Here is a 12,410-nt window from a genome sequence, read left to right as displayed (position 1 = left end):
AGAAGGTGCAGAGAGAAGTTAAAACTGAAAAACTAATCGGTAGCCACCCAGGGAGGGCCTGCCAGCAAAAGCAAGATGGAAAAGTATAACCAAAGTGGCACAAAAGCAAACATTTTAAAGAGGTTACACACACCATTTTTCTAAAAAACTGATCTGGTTAGAGCAGTTTAATCCCCTCCTCCCCCAAAAAAAAACAAAAACAAACCCAAAACTGGAGGCAACACGATTTTAGTCTCGTCAGAATTATTGTACTTGTAAGGGTCATAGGAAAAAAGTGAACAAAAGTGGATGCGTCTATGCTAGCGCACATAAGCCCCTGGCAGATGTTACACTGAAGATGTTATCAGTAAGTTAGTCACATCTTAAATAATAACCCAGTCACACATTCAGGCAATTAATGGGACCATAAAACATGAAGCCAACCATAAAACTATTCCACAAAATGCGTAAATGTGTAATGTAAAATGTGTAAATGTGGTTTTTATCACACCTTAAACTGAGAACATGTGGCAGTGTCCTTCACCATGAAGCCTAATGTTGGCAACATGGCAAGGCTTGGTTGACAACTCCCCTAGCCCTGAGACTGCATTTGGAGTTTCCAGCCAGCTCTGGTCTGGTCCTGGGACTGGGACCCACAATCAGCTGATTTGTTGTGGGTCCTGGGGCTGTGACCAACAGTCTCCCGCCGACTGATTGCCAAGTCCCAGGACCATACTGGAGTCTCCCCCTGGCTTCAGGGCTGGAACCCTCAATCAGCTGAGATTGATAATTAACTGATTGTGTGTCCTAGCCTTGGGACCACCCTGGCTCACCAGGCAGCCAGCTTTTAACTTGTTGAGACAGGGAGAACCAGAAATCATGATACCAGGTTCCACCTGCACTGGCAAGTAATGGCTCAATTAGGATCTGCTATGCAATTCCAAAATGTTGTGTCCTGCCATGCACCTGTGGCATGGCAGGAGAGGTGCTATTGTTGCATCAAGGAACAGGTCCCATCATGGCATTAATTGAACATGTGCCAGAGGCCTTAGCTAGTTTCAGTATAGAAGTTTACAACTCTCTTCTTTTCACAACTGGAGTTTCAAAGGACGTTTGTTTAATATTCCTATATATTCCTGTGAAAATGGATAACAGAATCATACAGGACCACATATAAAGTTGCACTTGAATAAAAAGGCAGCATTTCGCTGGTGGCAGTAGGGACAATTTTCCTCATGAAACAGCATCTGTGCAAGACTATACACCATAATTCTCTGAAGGGTCTCTCATTGCTCTTTGGACACTGGCTTGTCTCATGATTACATGAAGGCCAGGTGAAGTGCACTTCATTGTGCTTATCCCTGGAAGTGGAACCAGGGGCTCACCTAGGATTTTGAAAAGAAGTGTGCAGGTGGTATGGTTTATCCTCATCACATATAACACAATACATTTTTCTCCAGTTAAAGAGAAGCTAAAAGATTTACATGTTAGTAAATTATGTTAGTACATGTTAGCTAGGGGCTCAATACTGTATTTTTTGCTTTGATCTTAAACTGAATATAAGTATTGGAAGGTATACCAATTTGCAAGATTATGTAGTAAACATAAAAAACAACAAACTAGGCAAAAATAGTCCAAAATACGGTTTTATTAGTCCTGTAATCATAGTTAAGTGTACAACTCTTACTCAGCTTCACAAAACAAAAAGTAAGCTTTTTGAGCGTCTTGACAGTGCATGCAGCACTTCACTGTCAGTCACATGAGTTAACGTTTACTTAACCTTAATTCAAGTGTGTTAACATTAACTTTTTAGCTATAATTAAAAACAATCTGCAGGGATGTGAAATAGGAGAGAGATATTACCAAGTACAGCTAACAGACAGCAACATTTCAGAAGAAAGGGTAACTTGATTAATAGAACATCAAAACCATTAAAAAGGAGAGAGGGTTTTTAACACCAACGGGGTAAAGAGAGATCAGCATAAATCGGATACATTTATAATGAGCCATTAAGTCAATAGACTCCCTCAGCAGTGCCTGAATAGAAATGCCGCTGCCTCTTTGGGGCAGTTGGTTTGAACATTTGGGTGGAACAGGAATAAAGGTGGGGGTGTGCAACTGCACCACTTTATCCCTCCCTCCCCTCCTCACCGTCCCTGGATCTTTTATAATCCCAATAATCCAAGATCTCATCATAACAACCTTTTATTTATGTGGCCGCCGGGCCTCAAATAGCCGCTCTCAGGCGGCCTTCACTCTGGTGGTAGATGTCAACCGCCTTACGGACTCATGTCGCAAACCAAGTAGATGTCTCCCCCTCGAGTCCCCTCCCCCATTCTCGCGTGCCACGACTTGTTGTTTCTCAGTAGGTGGGATTGGTCATCAAGTGTACTCGGTGACCTGTGGTTCGCCCGGCGGTCATTCATGGGGCTCCACCACCCCTACGGCCCAGCCTCATGCCTCCTTAGGTGCGTCATCCAACTGTTGACCTTGTCCCCTCCGTTGGGATAATGCCTCCCAACTTGGCATCTAGGTGCCCGTGGCCTGTAACCACATATGCCCGTGTGGGCCTACCCCTCGACCCTCCTTGTCTCCGCCCCTTTGTTTGGGGAAACACAAAAAAAAAAAAGGTAAACCTTCCAAGGCTTCTCCTCAGCCCCGTCCCTCGGGGATACTTGCACTCTTCCCCTATGCCCCTTCTTATGGGGTAACTAAATTAAACATGGTAACAAACACAAAATAATAAGCCACTTCTGGATGTGGTGGCCCCCTGCCCCCTTACTATCCTTCCCCGGACTCTAGCAGGGGGGTTGCTTTACTCCTGACCCGTCGCCTTCAGTATTCACTCCTGTCTGCCCGTCAACCTGGCTGGGACCAACGGCAATACCTACCCCGACTATAAACCCCTCAGGGCTCTCCCGGGGTCTTTTCCCCCTGGCGTGGCTTCTTCCTTGCCCCCGTCGTCCTGGCACTCCCACCTGGGGTCAGCTTGCCTCCGGGTGCAGCTCCAGCTCTGCCTCTGGCCGGCGTGTTTGTCACTCCCTCGCCGTCCTGTGTGGGCTCCAGTCAGGGTGCTCTGCCTTGCCCTGCCAGTGTCCGCCCCTGCTTGCCAGGCTCCGAGGGTCCCGTGGGGAGGATCCCTTTCGCTCCCTGCAGTGGCTGCAGCTCCTCTCCCGTGCTGCCCGCCTCCTCCACGGCATTGGCCGCCATTTTTATTTTCGCGGGGTGGCGTCTGAAGCTGATGTCATCAGCCGGCCATAATTGAATAAAGAGGCGGCTGACGAGCCACGCAGGCTCTTCATTCTGCCCCTTTTGCACTGCGTCTTGTGCTGCCAGTAAGTATCCTCTGTTATTTCTGTCCCTGGGACAATTTATTTATTTGTTTAAATATATTATACAGACATCGCTCATAAATCTTTTGTGGACAAACTTGTGAATTTAGGGCTAAATGAGCTCTGATGCTCAAGATGGATGGTCTTATTCGTTCTGGGCATATCTATATAAGATGTTTACTGCAGTTGCCTAATTAGCTCCACAGTATGCCTTGGCATCTACACATCTGTCTGTACATCCACCTGTTGGGCCTCAGGAAATTAACAAACTTTGCAGCAGGCTAGTATTTGTAAATTTGCAGCAGCGCATGTGTAGACGCTGTTGGAGCTGGCTGGGGCATGAGGGTGCTCCAGTGTTGGGCTAGCTAGCCCCCTGCCAACTGGGGTCCCAGGCGCACATGTAAATGTGGCACCCAGGAGCAATAAACTCCGGCCCAGTGTGCACTAGAGTTGCACATTAATATGCATGTGTAGATGCTCCCACTGTTTGTTTGACTTAAATGCTGCTAATCCTTCCTCCTTAATTTACCTCTCAAAGGCACTGCAGTATTTGCGGAAACTGTGCAACCATCCAGCATTAGTGTTAACAACCCAGCATCCAGAATACAAGAGGATCACAGAGCAGCTTGCAGCTCTTAACACGTCTCTTCGAGATATTCAGCATGCACCTAAACTGTCTGCTTTAAAACAAGTAGGTAAACTTCACCTATGTTCACACCTCAATTCATGATATTTTATGTGGTTTTGAGTGTGTTTTCTTTTGAAAAACATGCTTTTCATTTGAAATCTACTGTTTAAAAAAAAAGAGCAGGCCTGTGTCTGTCAGTGTTCTAGTTTTATCTTCCCATATTCCAGGTATTATCCTTCAACTCCTGCTGTGCAAAACTTAAACACAAAGGAAGTTAAAGCCTATTGAAGTCAGTAAGCTATGTTGAATTGTGACAGGACTATGCATAGTCAGCTTTGCTGCCTTTTACATAATCAAACTGATGTCAAATAACACGGTACTAATAAACTGGGAAACTAGATAAGATTAATGGAAAAAAATAAGTTTATAGTAAGCAACGTTGTTAATTGTAATATGGTAAAAAGCTTTAGGCAGAACTATGACTTTTAAAACCCTGTCCCTTTTTTAACATACAGCTGCCATGTAAGTGAAGTATTTAAAACTATCCTGGATCTGCTTCCTTTGAAACAAGCAGCTATGACTCACATTTCTCAAATTTTAATTGGAGAATTTCTGCTCATTTATTTATACATCTTTATACATTTAGAAATACTTTTCCCTTTTTTTAGAAAACAATTACTGTATTCCTTCAGTGTGCGTAAATTGGTAGAGAAGAGGATGAGAGAATTTTGAAGTATTGAAACTATAATTTCATTACTAGGAATAGTTACTGCATTATTGAAAACTCATTAAGACTGATCCTGTAGTGTGAACTGTGTGGGCTCAGCAGTTTGCCAAGATGGATCATGATGCAGGACTTAAGAGCTTAGTCACTGTTTTGTCAAGTGCTCTGAGGCCTATGAAATACGAAAATTTGCTTTTTCTAGTCTTTTTATATTGCTGCCTCTAAATCATGCCATAAAACCTTTTCAACTATTTATTATTAAATCAATTCTCAATATTGTACAAGAATACATACATAATTTTAAGCAAATTGTAAACCTTTTGGTAACTGTGTCATTGGTTCAATAATATTTTGTGTGAATTACAATTAACTGTGGAGAAGAACAAAGTGAGAAGGGAAATATTTTTGTTGCCAAATTTGCAAGTTGTTTATGGTTTGAAGGAATGAAGGAAGCTGGAGAGAGAATCCTTGTTTGCAACAGAACTTGAATAGTTAAGGCCCCCACAGGAACATGCTCATCTGGAATACATGTGTGTATATAGTTTATATATTTGTTGGTAATGTAAATGTTTATACATTTATATGAGAGACTTGCTCTGTGGTAATTTTTTTTTTAAATTTATTTTAAGCTTTTACTAGACTGTGGTTTAGGAAATGGTGGATCTTCAGAGAGTGGCACAGAAGCTGTTGTGGCCCAGCACAGAATACTTATCTTTTGTCAGCTCAAGAGCATGCTGGATATAGTAGAACATGACCTTCTCAAACCTCACTTACCCTCCATTACATATTTGCGACTGGATGGCAGCATACCTGCTGGTCAGAGGCATTCCATTGTTTCACGGTAAGTTCTTCTCTTAAACACTGGAAAGGCAGACTAAAATTAATGGAATTTTTCTTGGTCCCTGGGAGCTCTTGTAGTTCCTAGATTTTTTGTATTTCCACATGTGGAAGTGAAACCGTTAGTTGTCATTAGATTTGACTCAAATTGAATCTGTGATTGAACACTTAAATTTACTAGTGATGCGTGCTGGCTCACAAAATAAGCACCATATTTTTGGAAATAAATGCAAATATATTTTAAAAACTTGAATTCAAACGTGTGTCAACCCTCCTCACCCCTCCAGTTTTATAGTAGTCTGACTCGACTCTAATCCCTGTGTAGATGAGCATGCTTTCTGATATCAACCTATGCTGCTACTGTTCCTGGTGACTGCAGGCTCCTGAATATAGCCCCTTTGTACCCATGGAGACGGCCATGCCTACTAAAGAGAGGTTTCCCGACAGGCAGCTGTATAGATCTCCCTAAAAGTGCCACACACTGGATGAATTATTACAGGGGTTGGCAACCTGTGGCCTGGATCTGGCCCATGGTGGCATGGGGGATTGGCAGCATGCAGCTTGACCTGGCCTATTTTCCTTTTCTGCCTTATGCTGCCTTTTTGATTCTTTATGCAGTGCACACCTCCCACAGCTCTCCTTCTTCCCCATAGGCATTATTTAACATTATCACCAATTTTGGCCTTCCCATCTGCCACAAGGGATGGGAATCAGTGATATGGGGCAGAAGCTGTAGTAGGTAGCTTGAGTACTGCAGAGGGTGGCTGTCGGGAGCTGAATCACAAAGGGTTGCTGATCCCTGAATTATCAGGTTCCAGTCAATGATCACTAAGTATCCTGCCTAGGTAATGCATATCCTGTCTTCTCTGAACTTGCCTTCCTGGCTAACACTGTGCTTTGTGTACTTTTCTTATTTGGCCCTCAATCACCCAACAGAATACAAGTGCTAGGTGACGTGTCCCATGTTATTCCGTGATTTGACATATTAGCATTTTACTGTCGTGGTAGTAGTATAGCAGAAGTTAAATCTTTAATTGTCTCATTTCTAAGAACCATATGCTCTCAGGCACACTTTCGCCTTTACATCAACTACTTTTTAACGTTGGGGTATTTTTATAAATGACTGTTTTCAGCATCAAATATAAGAAAGCTTGATTGCTTTTATTTTTTTTCTCTCATGCTGCTATATTCTCAATCTCTATAAATTTAGTCCTTTTCAATACTGCACAGGAAAAATCTCTCTGAAGAAGCATTTAAAATATGACAATAACTGCTCTTATAAATCCTTGACCACCTTCTATATTTTTATATACAGATTTAATAATGACCCATCCATAGATGTTCTTTTGCTTACCACTCATGTTGGTGGACTGGGACTTAACTTAACAGGAGCTGATACAGTAGTGTTTGTGGAACATGACTGGAACCCAATGAGAGATCTCCAAGCAATGGATCGAGCACATCGTATTGGGCAGGTAAACTACCAGTTTTTAATCTTCTGTGAATTTTATCACAATTGTCTTTTTTTCCATGCAATGCTCTCGTTTCACTTGATGACTAAACTGGTATGAGTAGGAAGCATTAGGGTTAGATTTTGTACGTGCTTTCTGGGTGTTTTATTTTAAGCTGCATATTTATAAATATGGAGGGATATGGATTTGCTCAAATGGCTGCACTGAGAGAAGGAGCAGTGTATGTTGATAGCTATTGGCAGAGCTGAGAGGAAAACTAAGAAATGTTTGGTGACCTCAGACCAAGTTACTTAATTTCTCTAGTTCTCCATTTGTAAAGTGACTTGCTATATCTCGCAGAGCTTATTGAGAATTAGTTCATGCTTGTAAAGTTCTTTCAAGATAATCAGTTGAAAGGTTTTATGTAAATACTAGTTTTTGTTATGTTACCTATTGGTAGTTCAGACACAAGGCAGATTCATTTATTTTACCCAGGAGGCATAAGATCATCTTGGTGAAACGCCCCTCGATGTATCCACTTGGCCTGTGCGAGGCAGCTAGTATTCACTTTGGATTCAGCTGTTTTGGGGGACAGTGATTCAATTCAAATCACTATCCCGAATCAATTGGGCTGAATCTGATTCAAAGATTTGGCTGCCGCCGAATCTTCTAATCGAATCGGCCCCATCCCCCGCCTGCTCTCCCACCCCTGTCAATGACTGCCTGGCCCCAGCATCCTGGCACTTAAAAAAACAAACAAACAAAAAACCCATACTCACCAGCTTCTGCCAGGCAGGGGCCCAGTCCCTGCTGCCCCACACTGCGTGGGAAGCTCTACCCTGAGCCCCCAGATGCCCCGATGGCCCCTGCAGCAGCTGGTGAGTACAGGACTTCTTTTCTTCTTTTTTTAAAGTGCCAGGACCCTGAATCACCGAATCTCCTCCAAATCTTTTTCTGAATTGATTCAGAGGCTTTGGATCAATTCAGACCTTTTTATTAGTCTCCTGATTGGATTCAGATTCGGAGATTTGGCCGCCAAATTGTGCCATATTTCCTCCAAATTGAATCAGCAACCAGAGCTTTGTGCAGCCCTAGTATCCACCACTCTTATATTAGCTAAGGGAGGGGTGGGCAAAATGTGGTCCACGAGGCCATTCTGTCCAGCCTGCTGGGCCCCTAAAAAATTTACAAAATTTAGTATTTATCTGCCCTTGGTTCCTGTCAAAAATGACAGGAACTGGGGCAGTAGGACCCAGGGGAAGCCCAGTGGGCTCCCACAACAGCAGGGCCCACCTTGCCCCACCCCCAGCTGGAAGTCCAACAAGGGGCTTCTTGCCTGGGACCACATGCTGCCCAGCGCTGGAAGTGTGGGGAGGGCAGGGCAGGAGCCTGGGGAAAACCCAAGCATGGGGTGGGGGGAAGTGGCCCCTCATCTGTACTGCGCTGTAACCACTTGCAGCCTGCCTGGGGCTGCCTGTGCCTGTTCAAGACAGCCCCACGGGCTGCAAGCAGCTGCAGCAGGGAGCACCGGCCCTGGGGTGGGCAAGGAGCCACTTTTTCTCCCCACCTCCATGCTCAGCTTTTCCCTGGGCTCCTTCCTGGCACAGAGCAAAGTGGCCTCGCCCCTGCCCCATGGCCAGTGCCCCGCACTACAGCTGCTTGCAGTCCACACAGCTATCTGGAGCAGGCACAGGTAGCCCCATGTGGCCTGCGCGTGACTGCAGCCCGGGGCACCGGCCCCGTGGGGTAGAGAGGGGCCACTTTTCCCACTCCTGTTATGCTCAGCACCATCCTGTAACCTGGCCTGGCTGCCAGCCTGGGTCCCACGCTGGCTCCGCGCTCACCCATTGGGGCTGCACATGACGACAGTGGCTTGCTGCTCCGGGCAGTGTTTACCACCACCGCTTGCGGGCTACCCAGCGCGCGAGCTCTGGGCAGGCAGCAGCAGCCAACACTGCCTGGCATGGCAAGCGGGGGCGCTGTAGCTGCTGTCTCCACACAGCCCCAACGGGTGAGCCCAGAGCTGGTGTGGGGCCCAGGCTGGCAGCAGGGTCAGGTTAGAAGCTGCTGCTGAGCACAGAGAAAAGCGGACCCTTGCTCGCCTCGAGGCCAACACCCCACTCTGCAGCCGCTCCCAGCCCGTGTGGGGCTGCCTGTGCCTGTTCCAGACAGTCCCACGTGGGCTGCAAGTGCCTGCAGCAGGGAGTGTCGGCCACAGGGCAGGCGAAGGGCTGCTTTTCCCCGTGCTCAACACCAGCTCCTTCTCTGCCCTGGAGCAGGGGGTTGGGGCTGTGCACTGCTCCCCGCCTGTACCATGGGGCTGGGGGGCACTGGAAGTGAGCAGGTACAGGAGCCAGCGGGAGCACAGGGCCTGCGCCAGTGCCTCAGGGCCAGTGCCAGCGGGGCCCAAAGCAGGGTGGCAAGAGTGCAGGGTCCCAGCCGGCAGGGGCTCTGTGGACCCAGGCCAGCTCCCCTCTCTCCCTGCTGGTGCAGCCAGCCCGGCTCCACAGACCCCTGCCAGCCTGTGCCCTGCTTTGGGCCCCACTGGTACTGGCCCTGCGACATTGGTCCCAAGATGGTGACCAGGGGCGGGGTACCTGTTAAGGGGTAGGGCTACCCATGTGGCCCTCGGCAGCCTGCCAAAACTGGATAAGCGGTCCTCCACCCAAAATAATTGCCCACCCCTGAACTAAGGTCTGAAATATACTCTCTATGGAGGCGTTCCTCAGCAGAGGGCCCTAATCAGCCAAGCATTTAAGCAAGTGCTTTGGCTGTTTGTGAAATTTGAGGCACAAAGGCCTAATTGTGGGTGGTGCTAAGTATCCACAACACTTGTTAGCTTTAATGGAAATTGTAGTTGCTGCGTTACAGCTCAGGATTGGGTAGGGTGGAAATACTGTTGCTGAACCAAGATACTGCCACTTCCATCTAGGGATTTCTATGCTGAAACCTGTCAAGTATGCCTGACCCACTAGCGTGTGAGTTGGAAGAACAAGACTAGGATTAGATTTCCCAGGGTCATTTTAGGTGATTGAGAACATTGCCTCTGAGCAGGCTGATCCACTTCCCCGTATCCTTCCCTGACCTATTTACCAAAAGCTGCATCCTACCAAATCCTCCCTTCCTGTAACCAATCTGTGGTTTATAATTAAAATATTTTCATACAGTCTATACAAACAATCTTAAATCGTCTAATGGGGGATTTCTTTCAGAAACGTGTTGTTAACGTATATCGCCTTATAACAAGAGGAACTTTAGAAGAGAAAATTATGGGTCTGCAGAAGTTCAAAATGAATATTGCAAACACTGTGATTAGCCAAGAGAATGCTAGCCTACAAAGCATGGGAACGGATCAACTTCTTGACCTATTCACTCTTGACAAGGTAAAGAATCAGTTGCACAGTTACTTACCAAAAATAGGTAGTTGATACTTGAGCATTGTCTTGAATCTTAAAGTTACTGGTCAGATGAGCACCTGAAATGGATTAACGAACAGTAGGAAGTTTTCCAAGCAGCTGGCGTCTTCATCCTGCTGCCGTGAGCCTTTGTTGACCCAGAAATCATCAGTTTAGAGATCTGCCAGGGGAGCGGGGGGTAGGGAGTAATATGATGTGTAAAGAAAAATTAGGAATAAATAGGAGGAATGTTATACAGAACACATTTGAGTTTGTAATTTAGTTTAAATGTCTCTTTTCTTTCTTTGCTTGCTTACGTTCAAAGGATGGGAAAACTGAAAAAGCAGACACTTCATCTTCGTCTGGGAAGGCGTCCATGAAATCAGTTCTTGAAAATCTTGGAGAACTTTGGGATCAGGAACAGTATGACTCTGAATACAGTCTAGAAAATTTTATGCATTCACTCAAGTAACCATTATAGTCTCAATATAACTGCTGCTAGTTCACGTTTTCCTGCTGATATTCAGCAAATTTCAAAGCATATATAGTGAACCTTGAGCTCAGTGTGTAAATAGGCATTGAAAAAAAATCTTCAAATCACAGGCACTGAGTTGTTGCCTGTTTCACTGGGGGAGTTATTCGGTCTTAAATATTTGCACTGTATAAAACTTTAAATATCAGCATTTGTGAGGTGGTTTGAATTTTACATGCTAAGCAGAAGCAAATTCTTATTTGGAAAAGGAATAAAGTATAGCAGGTTTTACATATGCTAACAAGTGTTACTTCTGTTTGAATAAGTCCACCATTGTCCCTTTCTGTATCTATAGTAGTTTTGTACAGATACGTTTCAGTAAGTACTTCAGGTTGTTCAGTGTATATTTTTTTTCTTTTAAACACAACTTGCTTTTATGACGTATTAAAAATAAGATTTTTTCAACTTAACTAGTTATGATCTTTCATTTAGATCATTTTAGGATGTGCATCACGTAATGGCAAAACTAGAAACATGGAAGAGTATTGGGGAACTAGATATATGTACCCACCTTTGTATATTAAATATAAATATATAATGCTGCTCAATCTTTTGACATCTTTGAGAGCAGTTGAATTCTACTTTTTAATGTAATGAGCTATACTAAATACAGGTAATGGTCTGTTAAAGGCTATGTTTGCATCCTATTCAGAGGGTGTACTTTTTTAATTTATCTATAAGGCTAGAATATAGCCACATTCAGAGACATGTATTCAATAGGTTTCAATCCTATATATTTTTTGTAACTAAAAGAGCAATTAGATATACAAGCAGAAGTTTTCCAGAAGTAGATTTTACACTGTTTAGGATTCTAAAATCTATGCTGAAAAGACTGTTTACCAAACTAGTTCATAAATTAGAACCTCCTAAAGAAACAGGAGAGGGGAAAATATTTTCTTTAGGAATATATACATACATATCTACATAGAAATACGTACACTCAGATTGAGGGAAAGGAGTATTTGAGCTGAAATCATGTATTGGAGATTCTAAGAGGTGCTTTAGTAGCTGGGAGTTGAGGATACAGCAGCTGTATGCAAAGCAGCTTTTTATACAGAGGGAGTCCAATAGGTGGTGTGTTTCTAGATGTGCATGTATGTATCAGGATATGTACACAATTTTATAAATATATTAAATTATAGATAAACTTATGCAGGCTGTTTTGAATAGGATATATGTATAGATAGCTAAGGTTTTAGCTTGCTGTGCACTTAAGCATCAGAGCTTGAAAAACCATCAGACCTCAACTATGTAAAAAAATGTTTTAAAACAAATACAAAAATTCTCTTATCCTATAAATCAAGTCTGTTCTAAAGCATTTGGAAACTAATGAACATTTGTCACATTTCAGTAGAACTGCAATGTTGTAACATTAAATTAGCATTCCATGAAAATAATAATAAAAACAAAACTGGGATTACGTTACTTTTGTATGTTGTATGTACATGTTGGAGCATGTGACTACAGAAATAAATGATTACTTAGATGTAATCATTATTTGCTATTAGGCTCTATAGCCTAATAGTCCTTTT

General features: G+C 43.9%; 1 protein-coding gene across 1 annotated transcript in view; it reads left to right on the top strand.

Moving 5' to 3' along the window:
- The window catches only part of BTAF1 (B-TFIID TATA-box binding protein associated factor 1), a gene marked incomplete at its 5' end in the record, with an annotated part of 102,065 nt that extends 89,927 nt beyond the window's left edge, over window positions 1-12,138 (top strand). The window contains 5 exons of the mRNA XM_019502120.1: window positions 3,850-4,002; window positions 5,293-5,504; window positions 6,816-6,975; window positions 10,164-10,334; window positions 10,672-12,138. Of these exons, the coding sequence (XP_019357665.1) occupies window positions 3,850-4,002; window positions 5,293-5,504; window positions 6,816-6,975; window positions 10,164-10,334; window positions 10,672-10,818 (843 nt within the window). The remainder of the gene's footprint in view (window positions 1-3,849; window positions 4,003-5,292; window positions 5,505-6,815; window positions 6,976-10,163; window positions 10,335-10,671) is intronic.
- Between the last annotated feature and the right edge of the window lie 272 nt (window positions 12,139-12,410).

Source organism: Gavialis gangeticus, unplaced genomic scaffold (assembly GCF_001723915.1).
Source record: "Gavialis gangeticus isolate Ggan-Ray unplaced genomic scaffold, GavGan_comp1, whole genome shotgun sequence".
In the NCBI taxonomy this organism is placed as follows: Eukaryota; Metazoa; Chordata; order Crocodylia; family Gavialidae; genus Gavialis; species Gavialis gangeticus.
This window is presented reverse-complemented; position numbering and strand designations above follow the sequence as displayed.